The 24,298-nt window shown below is 36.6% G+C and overlaps 1 protein-coding gene and 1 pseudogene across 3 annotated transcripts in view; one reads left to right on the top strand and one right to left on the bottom strand.

The window, feature by feature from the left end:
- TRIP11 (thyroid hormone receptor interactor 11) overlaps positions 1-24,298 on the top strand; it is a 54,979-nt gene that overhangs the window by 9,302 nt on the left and 21,379 nt on the right. For all 3 annotated transcript variants that reach the window (XM_016205711.2, XM_016205712.2, XM_087818537.1), the window contains exons 3-13: positions 160-270; positions 2,896-3,174; positions 5,111-5,179; positions 6,889-7,054; positions 8,690-9,052; positions 12,647-12,687; positions 13,280-13,363; positions 13,940-14,152; positions 14,746-17,763; positions 20,528-20,668; positions 21,281-21,474. In XM_016205711.2, the coding sequence (XP_016061197.2) occupies positions 160-270; positions 2,896-3,174; positions 5,111-5,179; positions 6,889-7,054; positions 8,690-9,052; positions 12,647-12,687; positions 13,280-13,363; positions 13,940-14,152; positions 14,746-17,763; positions 20,528-20,668; positions 21,281-21,474 (4,679 nt within the window). The remainder of the gene's footprint in view (positions 1-159; positions 271-2,895; positions 3,175-5,110; positions 5,180-6,888; positions 7,055-8,689; positions 9,053-12,646; positions 12,688-13,279; positions 13,364-13,939; positions 14,153-14,745; positions 17,764-20,527; positions 20,669-21,280; positions 21,475-24,298) is intronic.
- On the bottom strand, positions 10,968-12,123 carry LOC148094013 (dCTP pyrophosphatase 1 pseudogene; annotated as a pseudogene).

Raw genomic sequence — 24,298 nt, forward strand, 5'->3', positions numbered from 1 at the left:
TGTATTTTAAAGGCCAGAATTCTGTCCTCTATGAATTTTTTAAATTTTGCGTCTTTTTTTATATGAAGCAATGTTTTTTATAATGCCATGCATATAACTGTTACTAACATATTTCACTTTTTAGTGTTTTTGTTAAAATACTTTTTTCTTTGCTTCTAGAATGAAAGACTAAAGAAACTTTGTGCTGATCTAGAAGAAAAGCATGAAGCTTCAGAGATTCAAATAAAGCATCAATCTACAAGTTATCGAAATCAACTACAACAGAAAGAGGTAAAGGTTATTACAGTTACTTCATACTTATTTCACTCTAAGGCATTTAGGAAGTTTTTAAGAGCTATAATATAAATCAAGCTATATTTAGATCCATAAAAATATTGAAAGAGTGTTGAAGTTAATAATTACCAATTCAGTTGATATCACTAATTTAAGAAGAACTCTGTAAGCCTTTTTTATTATGCTTGTGTTACATAAACTCACCTTTGTGGAGTTTAATTTCTGCTTTCCAAAAGAAGGAAAGTCCCTGTATAAAATATCTTTAGGCATCTGTTGCTTATAATTTCTCATTTTATGAAACCTATTTTCTTATCTGTTTACTTAAAATTGTTTGAAATAAGTGTGATCATTGCTAATTTTAACTACAAGTGCTAATATATGCTATACTGGTATTTACTTGATTTTCCATGGAAAAACAGAATATTAAGTATTTTATAGTGGACTTATACTGTTCTGTAAATTTCTTCTCCTTTAGTTTGATAGAAATAGTTATTTTGGAATTGGCTTATCTTTTCTTTGTAGTACTGGTAATGGATATTATACAATATAACCAATGTCATGAATCCTTAAAATATAGACTATGTCTCTGTTTTTCATTCTGTTGTCGAATTCTCTTTAGTGTTCAGTACTAACTAGAATTCGGTAATACTTCTATTGAATAGAACCATTTCTTGTTTCATTATCTAGATCATTTGGGTGTTCTTCATTTTGTTGATGAAATGTTCATTTCTGCCATAAATTCATATTTGGGTTTTTAAAATTTAGATGCACTGATTTCTAGTTCCTTTAGTGGCATATTAAGATGAAAAATTAAAACAAACCACATTAAAGATAAATATAAACACTTAAAGAAGAACTTAATTTCCAGTCTGTTGGGAATTTCTTAAAATGAATTACTACCAAAAAAAGAATATAAAAAAGCATAACTACAAGTACAAATTAAAGTTAAAAGCCTACCTTATTTTAAAAGGCTCAACTGATATAAAATTACTCTGTCACATTGCTTTAAAAGTCTCTAAGCCTTACTTTTTGAATTTATGTACTTTCCATGGACAGGTAGCAAACATTCATGGCATAAGTCCGCACACCACACTTTGAGTAGCACTGACATAGATATTACAGCAGAGCAATAGTTCCCACCCAGGGGTTTACAGCTGAATCATAAGTGACACTTAAAAAATACACAGGCTCATGTTTTCCAGGAGATTCTAATTTAGCATACTGAAAAGAGGCCCTGGGATTGGTATTTTTTGAAAACTCCATAGGTGGTTTCAATGCTTACATCCTAGTTGAAAACATTGCTGTGGAAAATTTTTTATATTAGAGGGCAAATTAAGCATTCAAGTTTAGAGATGCCTCTTTGTTATTAGAGCTTACGCTTTTTAACTCTACAACTTGATATAAGTGTTTGGTGTATAATGAGAACTTTCTTTGTATTATAGCTACATTTGAAAAACATTGTGGATTTTAGTACTTTTTACCAGAATGGAAGATAATATATGAATATACTTTATCAGAATCTATTTGCTGTCCTCACTGTGATGTTTATATTCCCTAAAGATGCAATTTACCTCGTATCATATATTGGAAAATGAATGAAATCTATGAACTACTATTGGAACCTCCATTAGAGAAGGAACTCTGATGTGAAAACCTTGTTTGTTATGACATTTGACATACTTGTGTCTGATTTTTGTTTGTCTAGTTGCTTGACATGCACATTTAGTAATACTGTATTACTTGTTGGCTTGTCTCTTCAAGTATCCAGTTTTCCTCAGCTGTGGCAGGGTGTCTTCTGGACTAGCTTGAATGTTTTAGAAAGCTTATTTCAGTTCTTTCTAGCCTACTTCTATGTTTTGTCTCAGAATGGATTTGACATTATGGTTAAGTCCTCTGTTCACAACTTCTTTTGGACAATGACTTGTCAACACTCTGCTCAGGGTTTTAGAGTGTTTAAACTGTTCTCTCCCTGAGTAGAGTCAAATTTTCACTGGCCCTTCTTTGCCAAGACTAAAGCCAAGGTGTCTGTTAGTGCACAATTTCCTCCTCAGACTCACAAGCCAGTAACCACAGACTCACTGTTACCTTATCTGAGGAGACTTGATTAATAAATCAAAGCATTCTACCTGCTGTATTGTACAGACCATTACAAAGTCACTCCTGATTCATGGTGCATTTTAAGCCTAAATCCAGCCATAATCAGTTACATAAGACTCTTCCAACAAATGTTCTCAAGAAACTTTCCAATGCATAGGCTGACACAGCTTCCACTCTCTCATCTTTTGAAATCTGATAATCACACACAGAACTCTGAGGAATTGCCTATCCTACCTGATACATAGAAGCTAGTAAACTCATGTTTAACTGAGGAATTCATTGCTTTGGTTACTACATGAGTGAAATTCTGATCTTCATACTATTCAAAACATTATCTATGCTTTAAGTCTGGTGATTATGTTTGCTTTTTAAATAAAAATGTTGTGGTTGGGATGTTACAGAAGTCTTGGATTCAGTTGATAAGTGTATCATCATTGGATAATGTTAAATTATTATGACTTTTAATATTATGAATCTATGGTATGTTAAAGTACCTTCTCTAAAATATGGATTATGAATATATAGGTAGAAATCAGCCATCTTAAAGCAAGACAGATTGCACTACAGGATCAATTGCTGAAGCTGCAGTCTGCTGCTCAGTCTGTAAATTCCGGAGCTGGCAGTGTACCAACAACCACTGCATCATCTTCATTCAGTTATGGTGTCAGTCATCATGCTGCAGCTTTCCATGATGATGACATGGACTTTGGTGACTTAATTTCATCACAACAAGAAATAAACAGATTGTCAAATGAAATTTCAAGACTTGAATCAGAAGTTATACATTGGAGGCATATTGCTCAGGTAGGTAAACTTTTCATGAATTTTTAGAAACGATGAGAATGAAAATACTGGTGCTATGTGTAGAGCTTTTGGTATCAGAAAGTACTCTGGATTAGGAAATTGAAACCTATATTCTAGTTCTGTCAGTAACTTTCTAAGTGATTTTAATCAGGTTATCTTTCTCAGCTTCAGTTTCCCCTTCTGCACAACATTGGGAAGAAATTTTCAAAATAAAAATGGTGTTTCTACAGTTGAACCAGCACCTTTTCCCCTGGAGTTCGTAAGGCTTCACTGCTGGAAATCAGGGCTTCAAGGCACGAGATTTGAAACTACTTGCTTAGATATTGTCTGAGGTTTCTGTTTGCATTAATTATATGTAAAATTAAAGTCTGATAATTGGTATTATAAATATGTTAAACTATTTTGTGTTGTTTCCTGTGCACTAGAAATTAAATACTTGCTATTTTGGGCTGCAAACTTTCTTCCAGGTAATGCTTTTTTTGTCTTACATATCAGATTTTGTATATGCTACTAAGGTTGTCAATAGACATGAGATTCAGAATAAACTGGGACATTGTTCATATGGATTTAATTTCATCAATGTAGGGAAAAATAAAGTATTTTCTACCTTTTTGTGAGTGTAACTTAATTATGTAAAGGAAAAATCCTCCCAATTAAAATGATCTTTTTGCTCCCCAAGTTGCTAGACATTTCTGATACCCAGAGTAAATCTAGAGAGAATAATCTGTCCATTTTATCTCTAAAAAGTAGTTCTTGAGCTTTATATGTGTAAGAATAACCTGGGGACTTGATAGCATTGTAGATTCCCTGCCTCCCTTCAGAGATTAGGATTTTGTAGCCTATTTTGAGGCGTTGAAAACTGCATTCCAACAAATAAATATCCCAGGTGATTCTGATAATAGGAGTAATACACTTTTAAGAAACATTGCTTAGGGTCAGATTTCATAAGGAAGAGATGGATTATTCATGTGTTTACTTAAGCATACCTTGAATGCCTACCAAATGACATACCTGTACTGGGATATAAAGGTAAAAAGACATAATTGGGACCTTTCAGGGAACTTAATTTTCTAGCAATGCATAATAAAAGTTAATATTTGTATTATACTTTTCAAGATGTGATTAAGTTGTGATGCAAACACTTCTTTCTACTCCAGATCCTATGTTTTTTCCATTATACTGTGTTCCTTTTTCTTCCTTTCTTTCTTTGTTTTTTTGAATTTTTTAAAAATTGATTTTTTGAGAGAGAGGAAGGGACAGGGAGAGAGAGAGAGAAACATTCATTGGCTACCTCCTACATGCCCTCTACCGGAGATTGAGCCTGAAACCCAAGCACGTGCCCTGGGACGATGCCCAACCAACTGATGAGCCACACTGGCCAGGGCTACTGTGTTCCTCTTAATCCAGAGAGCAGCTTTTGGTTCCATAACACACTATATAATAAATGTTAATAGAAGTAAATGAGCAGCATACAGCTTTGAATGAGAAGACTCCAAAAGTTCTTTTATTGTCATACCAAAGGTTATTCTATATAAGGGTAGAGATCTTCTGGGTAAAATCATTTAAAAAAATTTTTTATTGCTATTATTAGCATTAATATTGGATAACTTTTTATTTTAAAAATTACCTTTTAGGAAACTGATTATCATCAAATATACATTTTTTTTTAAAGTAAGTAGAATATTCTATGGTGTTTTCCTTCTTATTTTGTAAAACTGTTGTCTCCCCAATTAGCTAACATACTCTTGAATGGTATCTTTTATGTAGTATATATTACTCACTATTGGACTAGGTTTCTTCAAGAGTGTTTGGCATTCTTTAATCCAAATTTGTCTTGGAAATGCCCCATTTTTGAAAAGTATCTTCTACTTAGTCTGTGATTCTCTTTTTTATAAGAAAATCAATGTAATTTTCTAATTCTGTTTTTCTAATCTAGGTTTCTAAAGCACAAGGATCAAACAGCTCTGATCAAAGTGAAATCTGCAAATTGCAAGATATCATTAAAGTAAGGCAGATTGTTAGAACAATGATTATTATACACTTAAAATTTGCTTATGAAAATTACAAGTTTAAATTAATAAAAATTACAAAAGTAACTATATTGAATATGATACTCATTTCTTTTTACTGTCTTGTATCTTTATTTGATAAGTAAGGTATATAAATATATCTCTCCAAAACCATTTGTTTTGAACATTTATTTATTAGATAGTTTATATTCCATGTCTCTGTTTTCTGTTGTATTTCACAAAATTGTCTTTATTAAAACAGAATTCCAAGGTTACTGAAGTTTCAAGGTTTGGGGTTAAAGGATGTTGACAAAATAAATGCTAATGTTATTTGTTACAAGTAATTATTTTCTTTTAATGGTGGGATTTTGCTTGTTTGTATCGATTATTTCCTGTAAGAAAAGTCTTAATTACATATACTTATCATGGCAATGAATTATTTTTAGTGTGTGTAGAATTTTTAGTTTTTGGTTTTAGTGTTATTACAGTACTAGTGTGGGTGGGTTCCTGAGTCAGACCTATGTTTGAATCCAGGCCCTACTCTTTACAAGCTGTGCTTCTTTGGGCAACTTCCATTTTATTGTCGGTAAAGTAGATGTCATCATAATACCTCCTTCATAGAATTGTTTTGAAGAGTAAATGTAAAGCTCCTTCCCAAGTGCTGGCACCTAAGTGCATAGGAATAAAGAATAACTTCACCTGTCTTCTCAGGAAATAGAAGATAATGTATATTTATTTATTTATTTTCTTTTTAAATTGTCTTTATTGATTTCAGAGAGAGGAAGGGAGAGGAAGAGAGAGAGATAGAAACATCAATGAGAGAGAATCATTGATCGGCTGCCTCTTGCATACCCCTTACTGGGGATCAAGCACGAAACCCAGGCATGTGCCCTAACCGGGAATCGAACCTCGATCTCCTGGTTTATAGGTTGATGATCAGTCACAGAGCCACATTGGCCAGATTAGGATTCTTCATTATAAGCAACAAAAACGGTCTCTGGCTAAGTAAAGCAAAAGAGGATTGATTGATTGATTGAATGAATGATTGGAAGAACCCAGGGTAATTTGTTCACAGGATTGAAGGAAAAGTTGAGCATTTTGGCCTCAGAAAAGACAGGAATGGGACTAGCATCAAGGATCTAGGTAGTGGGACACAGTAGATGGACTCTTTAGGGTGTGGCTGTCATGATGCTTCTAGTTTAAGCAGCTTCTCTTTTTGAGAGACTCAGCCCAAGATCTAGCTTTCTAGGAGAGAGACTGGTGGTCTCAACTTGGGTAGCAAGGCACCTTGGTTGACAGTCTTGGGATTCCCAGCAAGACTGATGGAAGGAAGAACTGAGTAGGAGGACGGGGTATTAGGACAATAGTCACACATTGGCTAGAAGATTGACATTGATATTGGTGGAATGTCATTAGTAGGAGAAGTTCATGCTCACAGATGCCAAGGAAAAAAGATATCTTTGCTCACTTTTTGTTTCAGTTTTTTTCTTGCTGGTATTCCATCATTAAAAGTAGAAAAACTGTTTTTAAGGCTCAAGAAAGGAAAGGGTGGAGTCTCAGAGTTGTCCAAATTTTGGGCCTGTGTTTAAATTTTTTTCAGCCTTAGCACATTCGGAGAATTATTTTTAATAATACAGATTTACAAAAATGAAATAGGTAAGTTCATTGATTATTAATGTGGTTAACTTTGTTTTTATTTTTTCAGGAACTTAAACAGAACCGAAGTCAGGAAATTGATGATCATCAACATGAAATGTCAGTATTACAGAATGCACATCAACAGAAATTGGCAGAAATAACTCGTCGGCATCGAGAAGAATTAAGTGATTATGAAGAACGAATTGAAGAACTGGAAAATCTGTTACAACAAGGTTCTTAATTTCATTAGTTTAACATGTTAGGTGACATAATTAAATGAGAAACCTAGCACTGTAAGATCAGGACACTGATGTAAAGCTGGACAGAGTTCTAAAGGAGTAAATGACTAGTTCTGCTCATCGGCCAGCAATTGGCATCATGATCCTGCAAGAATGGAAAGGTCCTTTGTCCTTCGTGATAACAAGTTATAATACAGAGACTTTTTTGCATTGTTTGGTGCATTTTCACTTTCTTTCAAACTCAGATACATAGGCTTTTTTAGTATTTGTTTCAAATAATATCTTTCCTCAACTATTTTTGAATGCTTTGCTTATTGTAGTTATTTGTTTTTTTAGACTTATTTTTTTTTTTAGAGCACTTTTAGATTTACAACAAAATTGAGAAGGAGATAACGGAGATTTCCCTTATACTCCCTGTCCTCCCTCACCTGCCAGTGCATATTCTCCCCGACCATCAACATCTTTCAGCAGGATGGTACTTTTTTATTTTTTTTTAAACCAAGGATGAAACTACCTTGACACATAATTGCCCAAAGTCCATAATTTACTTTAGGGTTCATTCTTGGTGTACAATCTATAGATTTGGACAAATGTATAATATACTAACGTGTCCATCATTATAATGTCATACAGTCTTTTCACTGCCCTGAAAACCCTCTGTGCTCTGCCTCCTCATCTCCCTCTTTATCCCCTGCAACTGATCTCTTTATTGCCGCCATAGTTTTGCCTATTCCAGAATTGTTATTATGGTTGGACTCATATAGCCTTTTCAGATTGATTCTTTCACTTAGTAATATGCTTTTAAGTTTCATTCATGTTTTTTCATGGCTTGATAACTCCTTTTTATTTATTTTATTTATTTATTTTTCATTCTATTATTATTTTTTTTAATTCTCACCCAAGGATATTTTTCTGTCGCTTTTCGGGGGGGGGGGGGGGCGGAGAGAGAGAGAGCAAGCGAGTGAAACATTGATATGAAAGAGACACATTGATTGGTTGCCTCCTACATGCACTCTGACCAGGGCTGGGGATCGAGCCTGCAACCAAGGTACATGCCTTTAGCTGCAATCGAACCCGGGACCCTTCAGTCCGCAGACCAATGCTTTAACCACTTGAGCCAAACCAGCTAGGGCTCATTTCTTTTTAGCACTAAAAAATATTCCATTGTCTGGATGTACTACGGTTTATTAATCCATTCCCCTTCTGAAGGACATTTTGATTGCTTTCAAGTTTTGACAATTGTGAATAAAGTTGCTGTAAACATCCTTGTTGGGGTTTTTTTGTGGATTTAAGTTTTCAGCCCCTTTGGATAAATACCAGGGAGTATGATTGCTGGGTCATATGATAAGAATATGTTTGTTTTGTAAGAAATCACTAAACTATCTTTCAAAGGGGCTGTACCATTTTGCATTCCCATAAGCAGTGAAAGAGAGTTCCTGTTGCTCCACATCCTCACCAGCATTTGTTGGTGTTAGTGTTCTGGTTTTTGATCTAATAGGAGTGTGGTGTTACATCATTATTTTAACTTTCAGGCCTCCAAGTTCTGAAGTTTATGAGATCTTAGTTGTATATAGCAAGCTATTTACCTCCTGTACAATTGTTGTCCTTGATTTTATGTTTATGTTCTAGGTGGCTCAGGAACTGCGGTAATTGATCACTCTAAAATCCATGAGATGCAGAGAACTATTCAAGTTCTGCAAACTGAAAAAGTAGAGTCTACAAAAAAAATCGAAGAACTTGAGGATCAAATAAAAGATTTAAGTAGAAAATTATCTTCTTCAGAAAATGACAGAGAAGTTTTGAGGAAGGAACAAGAACGACTAAATGTGGAAAACAGGCAAATAATGAAAGAGTGTGAAAGCTCGGAAGTGGAGTGTAGTACATTGCAGCTTTGTGCTGTGAAGCAGAGTGAAACCGCGAAGGAAGAGGAAGGCATCCTTCCACAGGGGGCGGCGCTGGACGAAGTGCTTAGACTGCAGCAAGCACTGTCGGGTATAAAATGTTTGGAACTTATTCCTGATTGGTGTTTCATTGCATACTAGTGTTTTTAGAGACAACTAGCACTTTGTGTAACTGAGTATTTTGTGGAAATAGAATATTCATGGAAATGGCTGGAATTTGAATGGAATTGTTTGGTTTAGATTCACTGCCATAATAGATCACAAATAGGAATTTTCTACTAAAAAGGGTTAAGTATTGGCTAAGGTGTCTGCCTCTTAACCTCTTTTCCTCATCTTTTAAGTATTTACATGGAACTCATTGACTTAGGAGCCATGTAGATTTCTGAGAAATGTTTGTACAAACATTTGTTGAGGGGAGCAATGGGTCTGTTTCTGTTAATCGACATAGAACCAAGTGTTTCCTATAACTCACTAGGGCCCGGAACCTCCAGTTAGGGACTGCAGCCTACCTTCTTCAGAATCTTGTGTGACCTTTCGAAATGACCTCCAGAATCTAAGCAAACCTGAGTGATAAAACCATAGGTCTTCTACCATTGTCCATGCTCCAGGTGATATTTAGTTTCCATACCAGTGTTCCATGTTACAAAAAAGAAGTATTAAATGAAACAGGCCAGCCCAGCTGGGCGTGGCTCAGCGGCTGAGCATCGACCTAGGATCCAGGAGATGGCTGTTCGATTCCCGGTCAGGGCACACGCCCGGGTTTTGGGCTCAATCCCCAGTTGGGAGCATGCAGAAGGCAGCCGATCAGTGGCAACTGTCTCATCATTAATGTTTCTCTTTCTCTCTCTCTCCCTCTCCCTTCCTCTCTGAAATCAATAAAGATATATTAAAAAAAAATAAAATAAATAGGCCAAGCAGCAGTATTCATTGTATGCCAGGAAAACATAATGGGAGCTCTTTGGCTGAAAAGATGCATCTTATTTTCCACTGTGTCCTCCTCTCAGTACAAACTCTCGCTGTATGAACTCATACGTTCCTGCTCTGGACGCCCCCCTCCCCCCCCAGATCTGTATTCCTTGTCTAGTTGTTTATCATGAATTCCTGACCCGGATGGCCAAGTCTGTAAGTTTAAATTTGTTAGGTTCAAGGTAACGTCTCCATGTCTTCTCCTTTTCCTACCTTGGTAATTGGTAGCACTTACCAGTCTCCCAAAACAGAAAATTTGAAGTTAACTGTAGGTTCATAGTATTTCAGTATTGTTTCCCAAAGGAGCTCTAGGGTTTCTCACAGGTACTTTAGTCCTGGGAGCTGCTATGAAGGCAAAGGGAAGGCTGTGCGGTTAGATTCTGGACTTCTTTCTCACTTGACTTCAAAGTAGCTCTGGTCTTTTCAAAATATATTTATTTAATGTGTTAGGTGGTACATATGAGTTTATTTGCTTTAAAAACAAATCTCTTGCCTTAGGCCTTCCCTTTCTTTCATTTCCACTGCCAATGAATAACTTTAGCCAGTCATAACTTTTTTTGTGTGACCTGGTTAACTTTCAAAGTCTCCGAATGAGGCAGGATAGCTTAATGGTTAAGAACATGATGGAGTTGGAATCCAGCTCCTTCACTAACTTGCTGACCTTGGGCAAGTTAATTTTTTGTTTTTTCCATCTGTGTAGTTGCGATGATATCTTCATAGCTGTAGTAGTAATGAGGATTTTACGAGTTACTAGCTGCAAGGTTCTCTTTAGGATAGTTTCTAGCCCACAGTAAGCATTATAAAAATGTTAGCTGTTATTATTCTCTGGTCTCCATGATCACTCCTTCAAACAATTTTGTTCTTTAAACTTTTATTGAGAGAGAAGAATACCAAGGGGCCGTCTACCAGAGGTTCTTTAGCCTCAGACCTCAGGATGTGGGGCCCCCAGGCCCGTGACCTGTTAGGAAAGGACTAGTATAAGGTTCCATGGCCAAGCCACCTGGATGCCATGCTGAGCTGCAGATCCGGGGCCCATGTTTCTAGGTTGAGGCCCGACCGGTGGACTCACAGGCAAGGCTTGCAGTCCCCACAGTCTGGTCTTCAGGGGTGTTCCCCATGGAGCAGGTCTATACTTTCTGGAAGAGCCACGGGGCAGATGTACTGTGTAATGTCGCTGGTTGGTGTCTATCTTGGAGAGCACTGCTTGGGGAAGATCCGCATGGCAGTGGGCTGCTAATGCTACCAGGCAGATGAGGACATCACTCAGCTGCTCTTGATGTGCTGCCCATTCCTTGGGGACCAGGCTCCTCCTCAGGCTTCCACTGAAAGAGTTCTGCCAGTTCCCCATTCCCACCACCAAAGCCAGGAGGAGGTTCCGAGCTGGTGGAACTGGTCCCAGTCCCTTTCAGCAGCAAAGTCTGCATGGAGGCGGCAGATGTCCTCGAGTGTGGGCTCCAGGCTGAAGCTGAAGGGGCTGGCAGCATCAGTGCCCTCTCCCCGTGTCCCCACGCTTCTCCCCGCCCACAGTGGACGTGTCGCCCACACTCAGCTTGGAGCATGCCTCAACAATTTTCCTTTTGCAGCCAGAATGATTTTTCAGAAATTCAAAGCAGGTTACTTTCCTAACTAGTACTTTGTGGCTCCCTGTGAACTTCAGGATAAAGTTTAAACTTGATCAGACATGTAATGTCTTAATGCTCCGTTCCCTATCTACCTCTTCAGTTTCAACTCTTCCTATTCTAACATTCTAAGTGTTAGCCGTTTTGAACTTTCTGTATAGCTCCTTAAACTGGAAATGGTCTCTTAGCTCTGTTGCCTTTGCATTTACTGCTTTCTCTGTGTGGAGTATCTTTCTTTTTGCTCACTCTTTACATACTAAGATTCAACACAGGTCTTGTAGTCACTCTGAGCCACCTGGCACACCTGCTTCCCTGGCCCCGCATGCCACCATCCCCCGCCCCACCCCACTGTCTGCCAGTCTGGATTAGGAGTTTGCCCTCTTTGCTCTAACAGCACCTTGTGCTTCCTGTACTACACTGAACTGTAATCAGGTGCTTACTTGTCTTCCCCTCTGAATTGTAAACCTGAGAGCAAGCAAGGACTATATTTTTCCATTTTGTTGTCCAGCAGCTGACCTCAGTAAACGTTCAGTATTTCCTGTATGAACACTGAATGAATTACTTCAGCTGGACTCATGGTATTCTGTCTTTGTGTTCTAGAACCCCTTCTATTAATGGATATATCCAGAATACCAGATTGAATGGTGTTTTTATTAGTAGTCATGTCTAAGTCGCTTAAGAAAATGGATAGATTATTGTATTATTGTTGTATAAATATACATTTGTGTTTTAAGTTTTTTCCCTGGTCTTAGTCCTTATACTATTTCCTGCTACAAAAACTAATCAGCTCACTTTGAAACAGTTGTTACTGTTTTTATCAAGGCAATAAATAATTTATGACTCAGAATACAATTATAATTCTTATGTTGTTTCATAGAATTGGGTTTTAACAGTTTGTAACTGGCATTTATATTATGACTTCTTTGAAACAGTCAAAATAGAAATATAAAATAGCAAAAATACGTTTTACCTTAAGAACTCTGAGGTTGCTAATTGTGCTTCTAAATATACTTTAATTGGGTTTCATTTCTGAGTTTAATTTTAGGGGGTAATTATTGAGTTAAAGAATTTTAATGTCAGACCCATTGTTGTTTTTACAGATGCTAAAAGTGAAATAATGAGACTGAGTCATTTAAACCAGGTAAACTCATTTTAAGAGAAAGCTTTTGGCATTGGTTTACCAAGAAAAAGTATTTTGATCATTATAGTTGCTTATTTTGTGGTGTTTTTTTTGTGTGTTTTTTTTACAAATTCATGTGAATTTATCCTAGGAACTTTGATATTTGGAATTTTATGTTTGCTGATGAATAACAAACTTTTTGCATCATAAATTGACATTTTTAAAAGTTGCATAATTGAAAAATGCAAGTATATCTCTTTGAAGATTAATTTGACAAATGTTAGATTTGTAGAGATAGTAGAAGCAGATCCTTTACCAAAGTGAGGAATGCGTTTTGGTTTCCCTTTGTGATAGTCAGGGAATTGTTTCTTTTTCTGATGATCACAGGTTATTTTGTAAATGTATTTATATATATTTTTCAAATAAGGAAATCCTCTCTGCAAATGTCTGTAGAATGAGTGACGGGCTTTAGATGGTCCAGTGTTGTATGCTTATACTTTTTATATGTCACTAAAGAAATGCTGAGGAGAAATGCCTAGTTGTATAGCTTACCTGCTTTCTTGTAAACTCAAAATTTCCTGTTATCTGAAAACTGTTTTTAACATGTTTATAGGATAATCTCGCTGAAGACAATCTGAAACTTACAGTGCGTGTCCAAGTTTTAGAAAAAGAGAATTCAGTATTGAGTCAAGAAAAGGTGGGTGCAGTAAAAACGGGGGCAGAATTAAAATGGCATGTGTTATATATGGATCACAGCTAAGAGCCAGTTTATATCAAAATGCGTGTTTAGTTCTTGAGAGTCCTGAGGATAAAGCTGATCTCATTAATGCTTGTTAGGCCAGGTTGAAGTACTTGGGCAAGGTTCAGAGTATGAGAGGCTGGCCAGAGTTTATGTTTAGAGATAAACCAGTAAGCATACAGATATGAGCAGAAAAAATAGGTAAAGGTTCTTCTTTGGTTTCAGATGAAGTCCTGACATCGGCAGCATACACAGGTGGGTTGGGAGCCTGGTGTGGCATACTAGTCACTATACTTAGTGCTTATATGGCCCGGAATGTGTCTAGTGTGTAGACAGAATTTCTGAGTGGTGAGGGAATGTCCCACCAAGAGGGACATTTTTGGTGGTAGAAATGGGGTCTCTTGGGTATATTGGTAGCAGGGATAGAGTAAGATTCTATAATGAAATGTTGGGTTTTGTTTATATTTTTAATCTTTTAATGTGTCTCCTTTAATTGATAGTATGTGTTGTATTTTTTCCCTTTTATCATTTAAGGAAGAACTTCACATATCACTTTTAAAATTAAACAATGAATATGAAGAAATTAAAAGTACAACCATGAGAGACATGGATTTGGATTCAAAATTACATGATTTAAGACTTAATTTGGAGGCAAAGGAGCAAGAACTCAATCAGAGTATTACTGAGAAGGAGACGCTGATAGCCGAGTTAGAGGAATTGGATAAGCAGAACCAAGAAGCTACCCAGGTAGTAAATACTGTATTAAAGACGGTGCGGCAGCACATTCTACCCAGTAGACTGAACACTAGGTTAACAAGCAAAGGTGACTGGTGTTATTTCATTTTGGGTTTTAATTAATATTTTAGTTCATCGACGCTCTAGTCATAGACTTTGGCAAACTTTTTCTGTAAAGTGTTAGATAGTAAATATTTTTGGCTTTGCAGGCCATATAGTCTCAGTTGCAACTGCTCAACTCTTGTTATAATATGTAAACAAATGAGCCTGGCTCTGTTCCAGTAAAACTTTATTTACAAAAACAGGCAGCAGGCCTGGTTTGCCCCATTACTGCTGATTTGTTGACTCCTGCCCAGTGTTTAAGAGTTGAAAATAAACAAAATGTGTCTTTTACCTTCTTTAGTTTTAAATTCTAATCTCTAAAATGATAAAATAGAGTTTCTGTAAAATATTAGCAATTTTTGGGGGCTTTTTAAGAGTTTTAAGAAGGATTAGAAATAGCTGAGGATTATTATTCTATTGTGTACGACATTTTATAAAATTTCCTTAGATACTAAAATGAGAGCATGTTTTAAAGTTAACATGCAAATTAATTTTTCTTGCAGCACTTGATTTTGATAAAAGATCAGCTATCAAAACAGCAAAATGAGGGAGATCACATCATCAATAAGCTGAAAATAGATCTAAATAATGAAAAAAAGAAAGTTTGTCAACTTGAAGATGATAAAACGAACATTACTAAAGAGTTAGATGTGCAGAAAGAAAAGTTAATTCAAAGTGAGCTGGTCCTGAATGACTTGCGTTTAGCCAAGCAGGAGCTAGAGGGTAAAATAGAAGATTTAGGAGATCAACTAAATAAATCACAAAACAATAATTTAAATATCCAGGAGGAGAACTTTGAACTTAAGGAACATATTAAACAAAAGGAGGAGGAACTTTCTAGAGTCAGATGTGAATTAACTCAGCCTCTTAATCAAGACTTTAGCAGTAATTTTAAGGATGACCTACTTAAAGAAAGGGACACTGACATCAGAAATCTAAAGCAAAATCTTTCAGAAGTGGAAGAGCTCAATGACAATTTAAAGAAAGTTGCTTTTGATCTCAAAATGGAAAACGAAAAATTGGTTTTAGCTTGTGAAGATTTAAGACATCAGTTGGAAGAATCTATTATTGGTAACAATCAGATTTCTCTAGAAAAAACCACTATTTTAGAGACTCTAAAAACAGAAAAAGGACAGTTAGAAGCAGAATTGTGTCGGGCTGAAGAGAAGCTGTTGGAAGCAGCAGACAAGTATGAGCGGACCCTTGGAGAACTGGCAGAGGCCCGGAACACAAGCGCCTCTGCTTTGCAGCTGGAACACGAGCGCCTAACTAAGCTCAGCCAGGAGAAAGACTTTGAAATAGCGGAACTCAAAAAGAGTATTGAGCAGATAGATATTGATCGTAAGGAGACTAAGAACATTTTGTCATCTAGTTTGGAAGAGCGGAAGCAATTGACACAACTTATAAACGAGAAAGAAATTTTTATTGAAAAACTTAAAGAGAGAAGTTCAGAGCTCCAGGAGGAGTTAGATAAATATACTGAGGCCTTAAGAAAAAGTGAAAACTTGAAGCAAACCATAGAGGAAAAAGACAGACTTCTCGGATCCATGAAAGAAGAAAACAATCACCTAAAAGAAGAACTGGAACGGCTCCGGGAACAGCAGAGCCGAACCGCCCCTGTGGCTGACCCTAAAACCCTCGACTGTATTACAGAACTACAATCTGAGGTGTCTCAGCTGAATATAATAAAGGGTAACCTTGAAGAGGAAATCAAGCAGCACCAGAAAATAATTGAAGATCAGAACCAGAGCAAAATGCAGCTACTTCAGTCGTTACAGGAGCAGAAGAAGGAAATGGACGAGTTTAAATGCCAGCACGAGCAGATGAGTGTCACGCACACCCAGCTTTTTCTAGAGAAAGATGAGGAAATTAAGACCTTGCAAAAAACAATTGAAGAAATCCAAACCCAGTTGCATGAAGAAAGGCAAGGTATTCACACAGAGAATTCTGATATTTTTCAAGAAACAAAAGTTCAGAGCCTTAACATAGAAAATGGAAGTGAGAAGCATGATTTATCTAAAGCTGAAACGGAAAGGTTAGTGAAAGGAATAAAAGAACGAGAGCTAGAGATTAAACTTCTAAATGAAAAGAATATATCTTTAACTAAACAGATCGATCAGCTGTCCAAGGATGAGGTTGGAAAACTGACTCAGATTATCCAGCAGAAGGATTTGGAGATACAGGCTCTTCACGCTAGAATTTCCTCAGCTTCCTACTCCCAGGATGTTGTTTACCTCCAGCAGCAGGTGCAGGCCTTCGCGGTGGAAAGAGAGCAGGTGCTGGCTGTTTTGAGTGAGAAGACCAGGGAAAACAGCCACCTGAAAACAGAATACCACAAAGTGATGGATGTAGTTGCTGCCAAAGAGGCAGCCCTCGTGAAGCTGCAAGATGAAAATAAGAAATTGTCCACTAACTTTGAAGGTACCGGCCAAGAAATGTTTCGAGAAACTGTTCAGAATTTATCACGTATCATTCGAGAAAAAGACATTGAAATAGATGCATTAAGTCAGAAATGTCAGACCTTACTGACAGTTTTACAGACGTCCAGCACTAGTGATGAGGTCGGAGGTGTTAATAGTAATCAGTTTGAGGAGCTCCTGCAGGAACGTGATAAGTTAAAACAACAAGTAAAGAAAATGGAAGAGTGGAAGCAGCAGGTAATGACTACGGTACAGAATATGCAACATGAGTCAGCCCAGCTTCAGGAGGAACTCCATCAGCTGCAGGCACAAGTGTTGGTTGACAGTGATAATAATTCTAAGTTACAAGTGGACTATACTGGCCTGATTCAAAGTTATGAGCAGAATGAGACCAAACTCAAAAATTTTGGGCAGGAATTAGCCCAAGTCCAGCATAGCATAGGGCAGCTTTGCAACACCAAAGATCTTCTTTTAGGAAAACTTGATATTATTTCACCTCAGTTCTCTGCCAGGTCATCACTTACTCCCCAGTCTGCAGAGTCTCTCAGAATCGCTAAGTCTGAAACATTAAGTGAATCTTCTCATCAAGAGATAGAAGAGCTAAGAAAGTTGCTGCAGGAGAAAGATGCAGCAATTAGAACCCTCCAGGAAAATAACCACAGATTGTCTAATTCGATTGCTGCCACCTCAGAGCTGGAAAAAAAAGAGCACGAACATACGGACTCAGAAATTAAACAGCTGAGGGAGAAACAAGATGTTTTTCAAAAGTCACTTAAGGAGAAAGACCTCTTAATTAAAGCCCAAAGTGATAAGTTACTTTCTTTAAATGAAAATTTCACAAACAAGGTGAATGAAAACGAACTTTTGAGGCAGGCCGTAACGAACCTGAAGGAGAGAATATTAAATTTAGAAATGGACATCTGTAAGTTAAAAGAGGAAAACGAAAAAATAGTAGAAACAACCAGGGAAAAGGAAACAGAATATCAAGCATTACAAGAGACTAATATGAAGTTTTCTATGATGCTGCAAGAAAAAGAGTTTGAGTGCCATTCAATGAAGGAGAAGGCTCTTGCTTTTGAGCAGCTACTTAAAGAAAAAGAGGTATGTCCTGGGTGGCGAATTAGATCTAGAGAGTGGTGGGTGTGGAGGACATTTTTAGTGTCACTTTATTATTATCTTTGAAGGGGAGTATGAATTCATTCATTCAGAAATACTTATTTCAAAGTGTTGTATTGCATTCTAAATAAATATTCTTCAAAGGCATCTGGAAGTTTCTTCCCCAAATTACTAGGTATTTCCAAATATTTTTTAATATTGGGTTAATCTTTTAGAGCCTGGTAACTAGAAAAAGTTTAGCGGTAATTAATATTTTTCTTCAGAAAATGGAAATGTGTTACAGAGAAAAATTTGAAGTCAGTACAATTTAACCAAATTTTGGCATATTTCAGTAACTGCCTAGTGATGGTTAACATTTCAGAGGTTTTCATATGTAATGAGAAGCTCTGTGAAATACACGCTCCATCTTTGATGATCTGCAGTAAGAAATACGCTTTACGTTATGACACAGTAAGCATGTGTGTGTGTGTGTGTGTGTGTGTGTGTAAAACTGAGAAGTTTCAGAAATTACCCTTAACTATATGTGATGCTCTATGAAAAAAAGTGCTGCATGACCCATTCAATTGATTTTTATGAATCAGTCACGACCTGGTGTTTGAAAAATGTTAGTCATGAGTAATGCTTTTCACACAGTGGGCTCAGCTCTGACACTGGTGTGACTTTGGGTGTGTCATAAAATGGAGGGTTGTAGCGATTACATATATAAAGTATCAGTAGTTTTTGACATATTTAAGTTCTTACACGCAGTTGATTTTGATTTTAATAAGAATGTATTGAAGACCTTCTAGTACATCATACTGTGTATGGTAGGTGCTGTGTAGGGCTTTTCGGTGGTGCTTATTACTCTGATGTCTATACTTTTAGTAGTAGAAGTTTGGAAAAGAAATGAGCATATTCAACAAGTGCTTCTTGAGCATTTACGTGCTGCCAGGCACAAGATACAAAATGATTTAACTTCTTTTACCAAATAGGTTCTCTCTTAGAGTCTTGGACTAAAGTTTGGGAAATGCTTCCCGTAGCTTTCGGTTTGGGAAGAGAAGCCTTTCGTTTTGCCCTTCTTTGCCACCTGCTGAAGTCGGTGCCCTGAGCTGTTCTTCCTTAGGTGTAAGGCCTTAGCCTCCCGTGGGGCGGGTCTGGAATAGGTGAGAAAGAGACTCTTAGAGGGCCGCAGCTGTTTACCGCTCACTAACCCAAAGTGGGTGTAGTGTCTTAGGGCTGTCAGATTATAACAGGAGTGTAGAACAATGAAGTATTCTTTTTTAATACATTTTTTTCCTCTTGTAGTTTTATCATACTGTACAATTTAGTTCTATTTCATTGATATTTATGGATCTAAAGTGTATAGATTTAAGTAAGACTTGCCTACCTTTCAGGAAGCTCCCTGTTAAGTCATACTTAAGTACTGTATTACTTGAAGGTAATTAGCGTAAACTAATTTTTTCCAATATGCTATATAATTGAAGAGTGCCTTTATTATAATAAATAACATCTCTTTTTTTAGGGAGAAAGGGATATTCTCAATAGGAGATCTTCAACTCTTTACTTTTCAACCATTGGTTCTTTCTCTGTAATATGAAAAAAATTTCACCTGAAAATACGCTGCTTGGAAGCTGTTGGCCTCACTATCTAGGAGGGGGTGTTGAGATTAAAGGAACAGATGGTTTTGGTTTTATGTTTTGGTTTAGATAATTTGGTTTAGATAATTATATATTAAAGAGATGGAAAATTTATATGAAAATTTAAAGTAATACCTAACTATAAAAATAGGGTTTCCCAAAAAATGTATACACACACTGAATAATTATAAAGGCAGTGTTTATTAAAATACATTTCATTTTCAGAAATGAGCTCTCAGGTGTTAAAGTATATATACATTTTTTGGGGACACCCTGTAGATTCTTAAGACATGCATTTTTAAAACAGGCTGTAAATAGCCTGTCACTTTTTTGTGCTTTCTAGAATTCCAGCTAATGTCTTAATTTCATGGCCCTATTTTTGCAGTGGTCACATTTTTTCTGCTGTCGTTAATATATATTTTACTTGTATGGAATGCAATCAAGAATAAAATTTCCCAACCGTCTAGCAACATGTCATTCCAGAGTCACTTTCATTCATTAAATTGTTGCCAAAATATTCTTTTAAAATAGGCTGTGCATATGAAATGACTTCCCTATTTCTCCTCTGCCAGCATCTTGACACTTTCTCCAACAACAATTGTGAATGCCTGATGAGTGGGGACACACACACACTTTTTTGGAGTGATTTTGGGTTTGTGAACACTGTTGTTTAGGGTAAATTTGAAGAGATTGTCTTTTGAGTTCTTTTTAAAATATTTCTAATAAGCTTTTTCTTTTAAGAGTCGTTTTAGATTATTAGAAAAGTTGCAAAGATAGTGTAGAGTTCCCATACACCTCACACCCAATTTCCCTTATTTTTAACATGTTACATTACTGTGGTACACTTGTAACAACTAATGAGCCAATATTGATACATTAGTATTAACTGAAGTTCATACTTTATTTGAATTTCCTTAACTTTTACCAAATGTCCCCTCCTGTGCCAGGATGCCAACCAGGATACACATTGTGTATAGTTGTCATGAGTCCTTCAGCTCCTTTAGACTGACAGTTTCTCAGACTTTCCTTCTTTGATGACCTTCACATGGTCAGCTATATTTTAAAGTGAATTAATGAAGAAATGTCTTTTTAAAATATTTTTATTTAAAGCTAAAGTTCTTTCTTTCCTAAAGGGTGAGACTGGGGAGTTGAATCAGCTTTTAAATACAGTTAAGTCAATGCAGGAGAAGACAGTTACATTTCAGCAGGAGAGAGATCAAGTCATGTTGGCCCTGAAGCAGAAGCAGATGGAAAACACTGCTGTGCAGAATGAGGTACACTTTCCCTTTAGAGAAGCAGTGATTCAGGCACTAAGTTTAATGATTATTAAGTAGGAAAACGGTAAAGATGAGCATTTAAAATTAATTTCTCTCATCGGTGATTTTTTTCTTAGTCTTCCTCTCTAACGTGCTATGGTAAAATTTTGATCTCCCAGAATGCATTTTATTTTAATTTTCAAAAGTGAAAAATCATGATCTAATCATTCATTATGTTGTACACCTGAAACTAAATTGTACCTTGATTTTTTAAAATAAAAAAGTTAAAACCAAGGCATATCTTGGATATAAGAAAAATTTTCCATTTATAAAATATGGGTAATATGAGATTTACGGAAAAGTGGTCTGTGACAAAGGCCTAGTCCTTCGTATGATTCTAGTTTCCATCATAGCCACAGGAATGAGGCCTTACAAAGTAAAACTTCCAAATGAATATTTGGGATGATTTCAGGAGACTTTTTTCCTAGCATAAATACATCTTGCAGTATGAGAAATTAGTATATAATTAATACACTTCAATAATTGGAGGAAATTTGATAACAGTTGGTGGCTTGTGGGGGGAGAGGGAACATTACATAAAAGAAAAATAAAGAAATGTCCTCTATCTAGGTTCAACATTTACGCGACAAAGAATTACGCTTAAACCAGGAGCTGGAGAGACTGCGGAACCATCTTTTAGAAACAGAAGATTCTTATACCCGTGAAGCTTTGGCTGCAGAAGATAGAGAGGCTCAGCTAAGAAAGAAGGTCACAGTGTTGGAGGAAAAGCTGCTTTCATCTTCCAGCGCCATGGAAAATGCAAGGTACCTTCCTCCATTTTTAGCCTTAATGTTAACCGAGCACTTCTTGAGTATAAGACTCAATAAGCATTTTTCATATTTTACCTCAGTTTGTTCTCACAAAGCTTATTATCTCTATCTTACAGACAAAGAAACTTAGAGTTAAGAGGGTTAGTAAGCTTCCTGAGGTCAGGCATGCAGAGTGTGGGGGCTTTGTACTCAGGTCTCACAGTTAACCAGATCTGGCATTCAAAGTGAGGTTTCTTGGAATCTTAACCATCACCTACATAATTCTCATCATTTCAGAAGCTTTGGCTTAAATACCAGCTGCTTTAATTAGCTCACCAGATTCCCAAAGAACTAATTTAATTAAATTTTGTGGTTTTATTTTTAGTCAAATGATCTAAGGTTGAACAAGGTTTGGCTCTAAGAAGGGAGAGAGGAAAGGAAGTAGCAAGGTGAAGACATAGGTCAGTATGAATTAACTCTTGGTTTCTTAGAACTTTTGAATAGCCGGGCCCCTGCTTATATAATTTTAAATTTTATTTCTCTCAATCAAATGTCTTTTTTTTTTTTTTTTTATTACAAAACATTTTATTTTTCACTTCAGGAAAACCACATAAAGCAAAAGAACATAAAGCCATAGTGCCATCCATCCCGGAATAATTGTTTTCTGGTGCCTTTATATGCTTTTATGTGTCTATATATCGTGTATTTTTTAAAGCAAACTAGACACCATATATTCATACTATTTTATAACCTGCTTCTGCTACTTAATATGAGTATCAGTACACATTGAGCCATGTGTTTCTGCAATATTATTTTATGGCTACAGAGTGTGCCGTTATTTGGATTGCCATAATTTATTTAATCCAGTCAATTATTCTTGGACATGCAGAGTGTTTCAGTTTTTCAAAATTACTAGGAGTGCTGTCATATCTCAAGATAGGTATTTTTGTGTTGTTGACAGATTATTTCCTTGGTGTAAATTTTTAGAAATGGAAGTTTGGTTCAAAGGGTATTTTTGAAACTTTTGAAATATACTGCCAAATAATCTTACGGGAAAATCATGTCTGTTTTATATTTCCATAAGTGATATGCACATCTTTTAATTTATTTTTTACTGTGTATGACACTGAAGGAGATAGTAGATATATCTGTTTGCAAAGAGATTATGGTTCAGTAGAGATAATACTTCTGAGGGTGAGCTCCTCCCTCACATGGTAGGGTATATTATTACGCCTTCAGACTGAGAGGGAAAACTTGTTTAAAACAACGAGAATAATAGATGATCATTGGTATGTTTCGCATCAGCAGAAATGCCAAAACATCTCCAGGCTATGAAATTGATTCTTTCCTTTCGATTTTTAGGCCTTTGTTTTCTGGAATTAAAATAGTCTAGTCTCTGCCCCTTTCACTTACCCTTCATAGTAATCGCCAGAATAACCTCTGTGTTTTTAAAATATATATATATACCTTTATTGATTCCAGATAGAGGAAGGGAGAGGGGGAGAGAGAGGTAGAAACATCAATGATGAGAGCCCGCAACCCGGGCATGTGCCCTGACCGGGAATCCAACCCCTATCGCCTGGATCCTAGGTTGATGCTCAACCGCTGAGCCATGCCCAGCCGGGCCAGAATAACCTTTGTTAAATAGAGCTGTGACCTTGTTACTCCTTTTCCAAAGCCAGGGTAGACCCATGTTTTGGCCCCAGGCTGTCTGCCTCCGTGGCCTTATTTCTCACTGTCACCTCCGGCCAACCAGCTGGATCACTCAGTTCTTGAGGTGCGGCTACTCTTTCTGTTTCTTTTTCTCCTGCTTCTTCACTCCATAGTCTTCCTTCTGCCTGGAAGTAGGCCTGATCCTAACACTTTCTGTTAATCCCACCTGTTCTTCAACTAGCTTCTCCTTCATAAACAACCCTTTATTTATCACCCCACTCCTCAAATCCCAAACCAAACCATGGTGTGATTTTTTTCCTTTGAACCTGCTTGACAGGAGCCTTTGATAGGGTCCTTCTATTCTACTTTAGGGTAATTGTTGACCTGTTTTACACTCTCTCCTACTCAGTGGAATGTAAGGTTACTGAGGGTAGCAGTGATGCCATTTATTTTGTACCCTTCCCATAAGCATATATTCTCATATATAGTTTAATAGATCTTCAGTAAATATTTGTTATATAGGTACAAACCAGATTATGGTATTTGAGTCCTTACCTAACAACAGTAATGTGGTAATCTGTTAACTTCTTGAGTGACTTCACAGCTCATTTAATCTTTACAGTCACCCGTTGAGTGATTTTCTAACCAGCAAAGTTGAATAAAACTCCAGGACCTTTGAGGGCAGTTGTCTCCTGTTTATCAATTTACTGCTCTTTCCACAAGAGGGTGCTATTGGGTAAAGTTTCTTCAAAGTAGCTGCTCTAAATGGGCTTTGATGGGCTGCTCTTGACTAAGAATTTAACTGGATATTAAAAACCCAGAAAAGACTATTGCAGTATTTTCTATGTAATAATTATACATTGAGGAAGTACATCAATGACAAGCCTGGATAGGTGCGATATAAATCTCTTAGGGAACTCTGATTTATCATTTGGGGCAATTGTAGGGGTTATTTAATACATGCTGAAGGATGATGGTAAAAGATAATTAACTAGTAATCAGAGCAGCTAATCAGTGGGCTAACCTTAGGAAAGCTGTGAATTCACCATGATTTCACATGTTAAAAGCAAGGGGATGACATAGAATTCATTGCTCACTGGGTTGGAAGCTGGGCAAAATTACTTCCAAGGTCCCTTACAACTTATAATTTTATGAAAAATTACATCTTAGAGTTTTAGCCTGCTAT

Source organism: Miniopterus natalensis, chromosome 1 (genome assembly GCF_054644295.1).
Source record: "Miniopterus natalensis isolate mMinNat1 chromosome 1, mMinNat1.hap1, whole genome shotgun sequence".
In the NCBI taxonomy this organism is placed as follows: Eukaryota; Metazoa; Chordata; class Mammalia; order Chiroptera; family Miniopteridae; genus Miniopterus; species Miniopterus natalensis.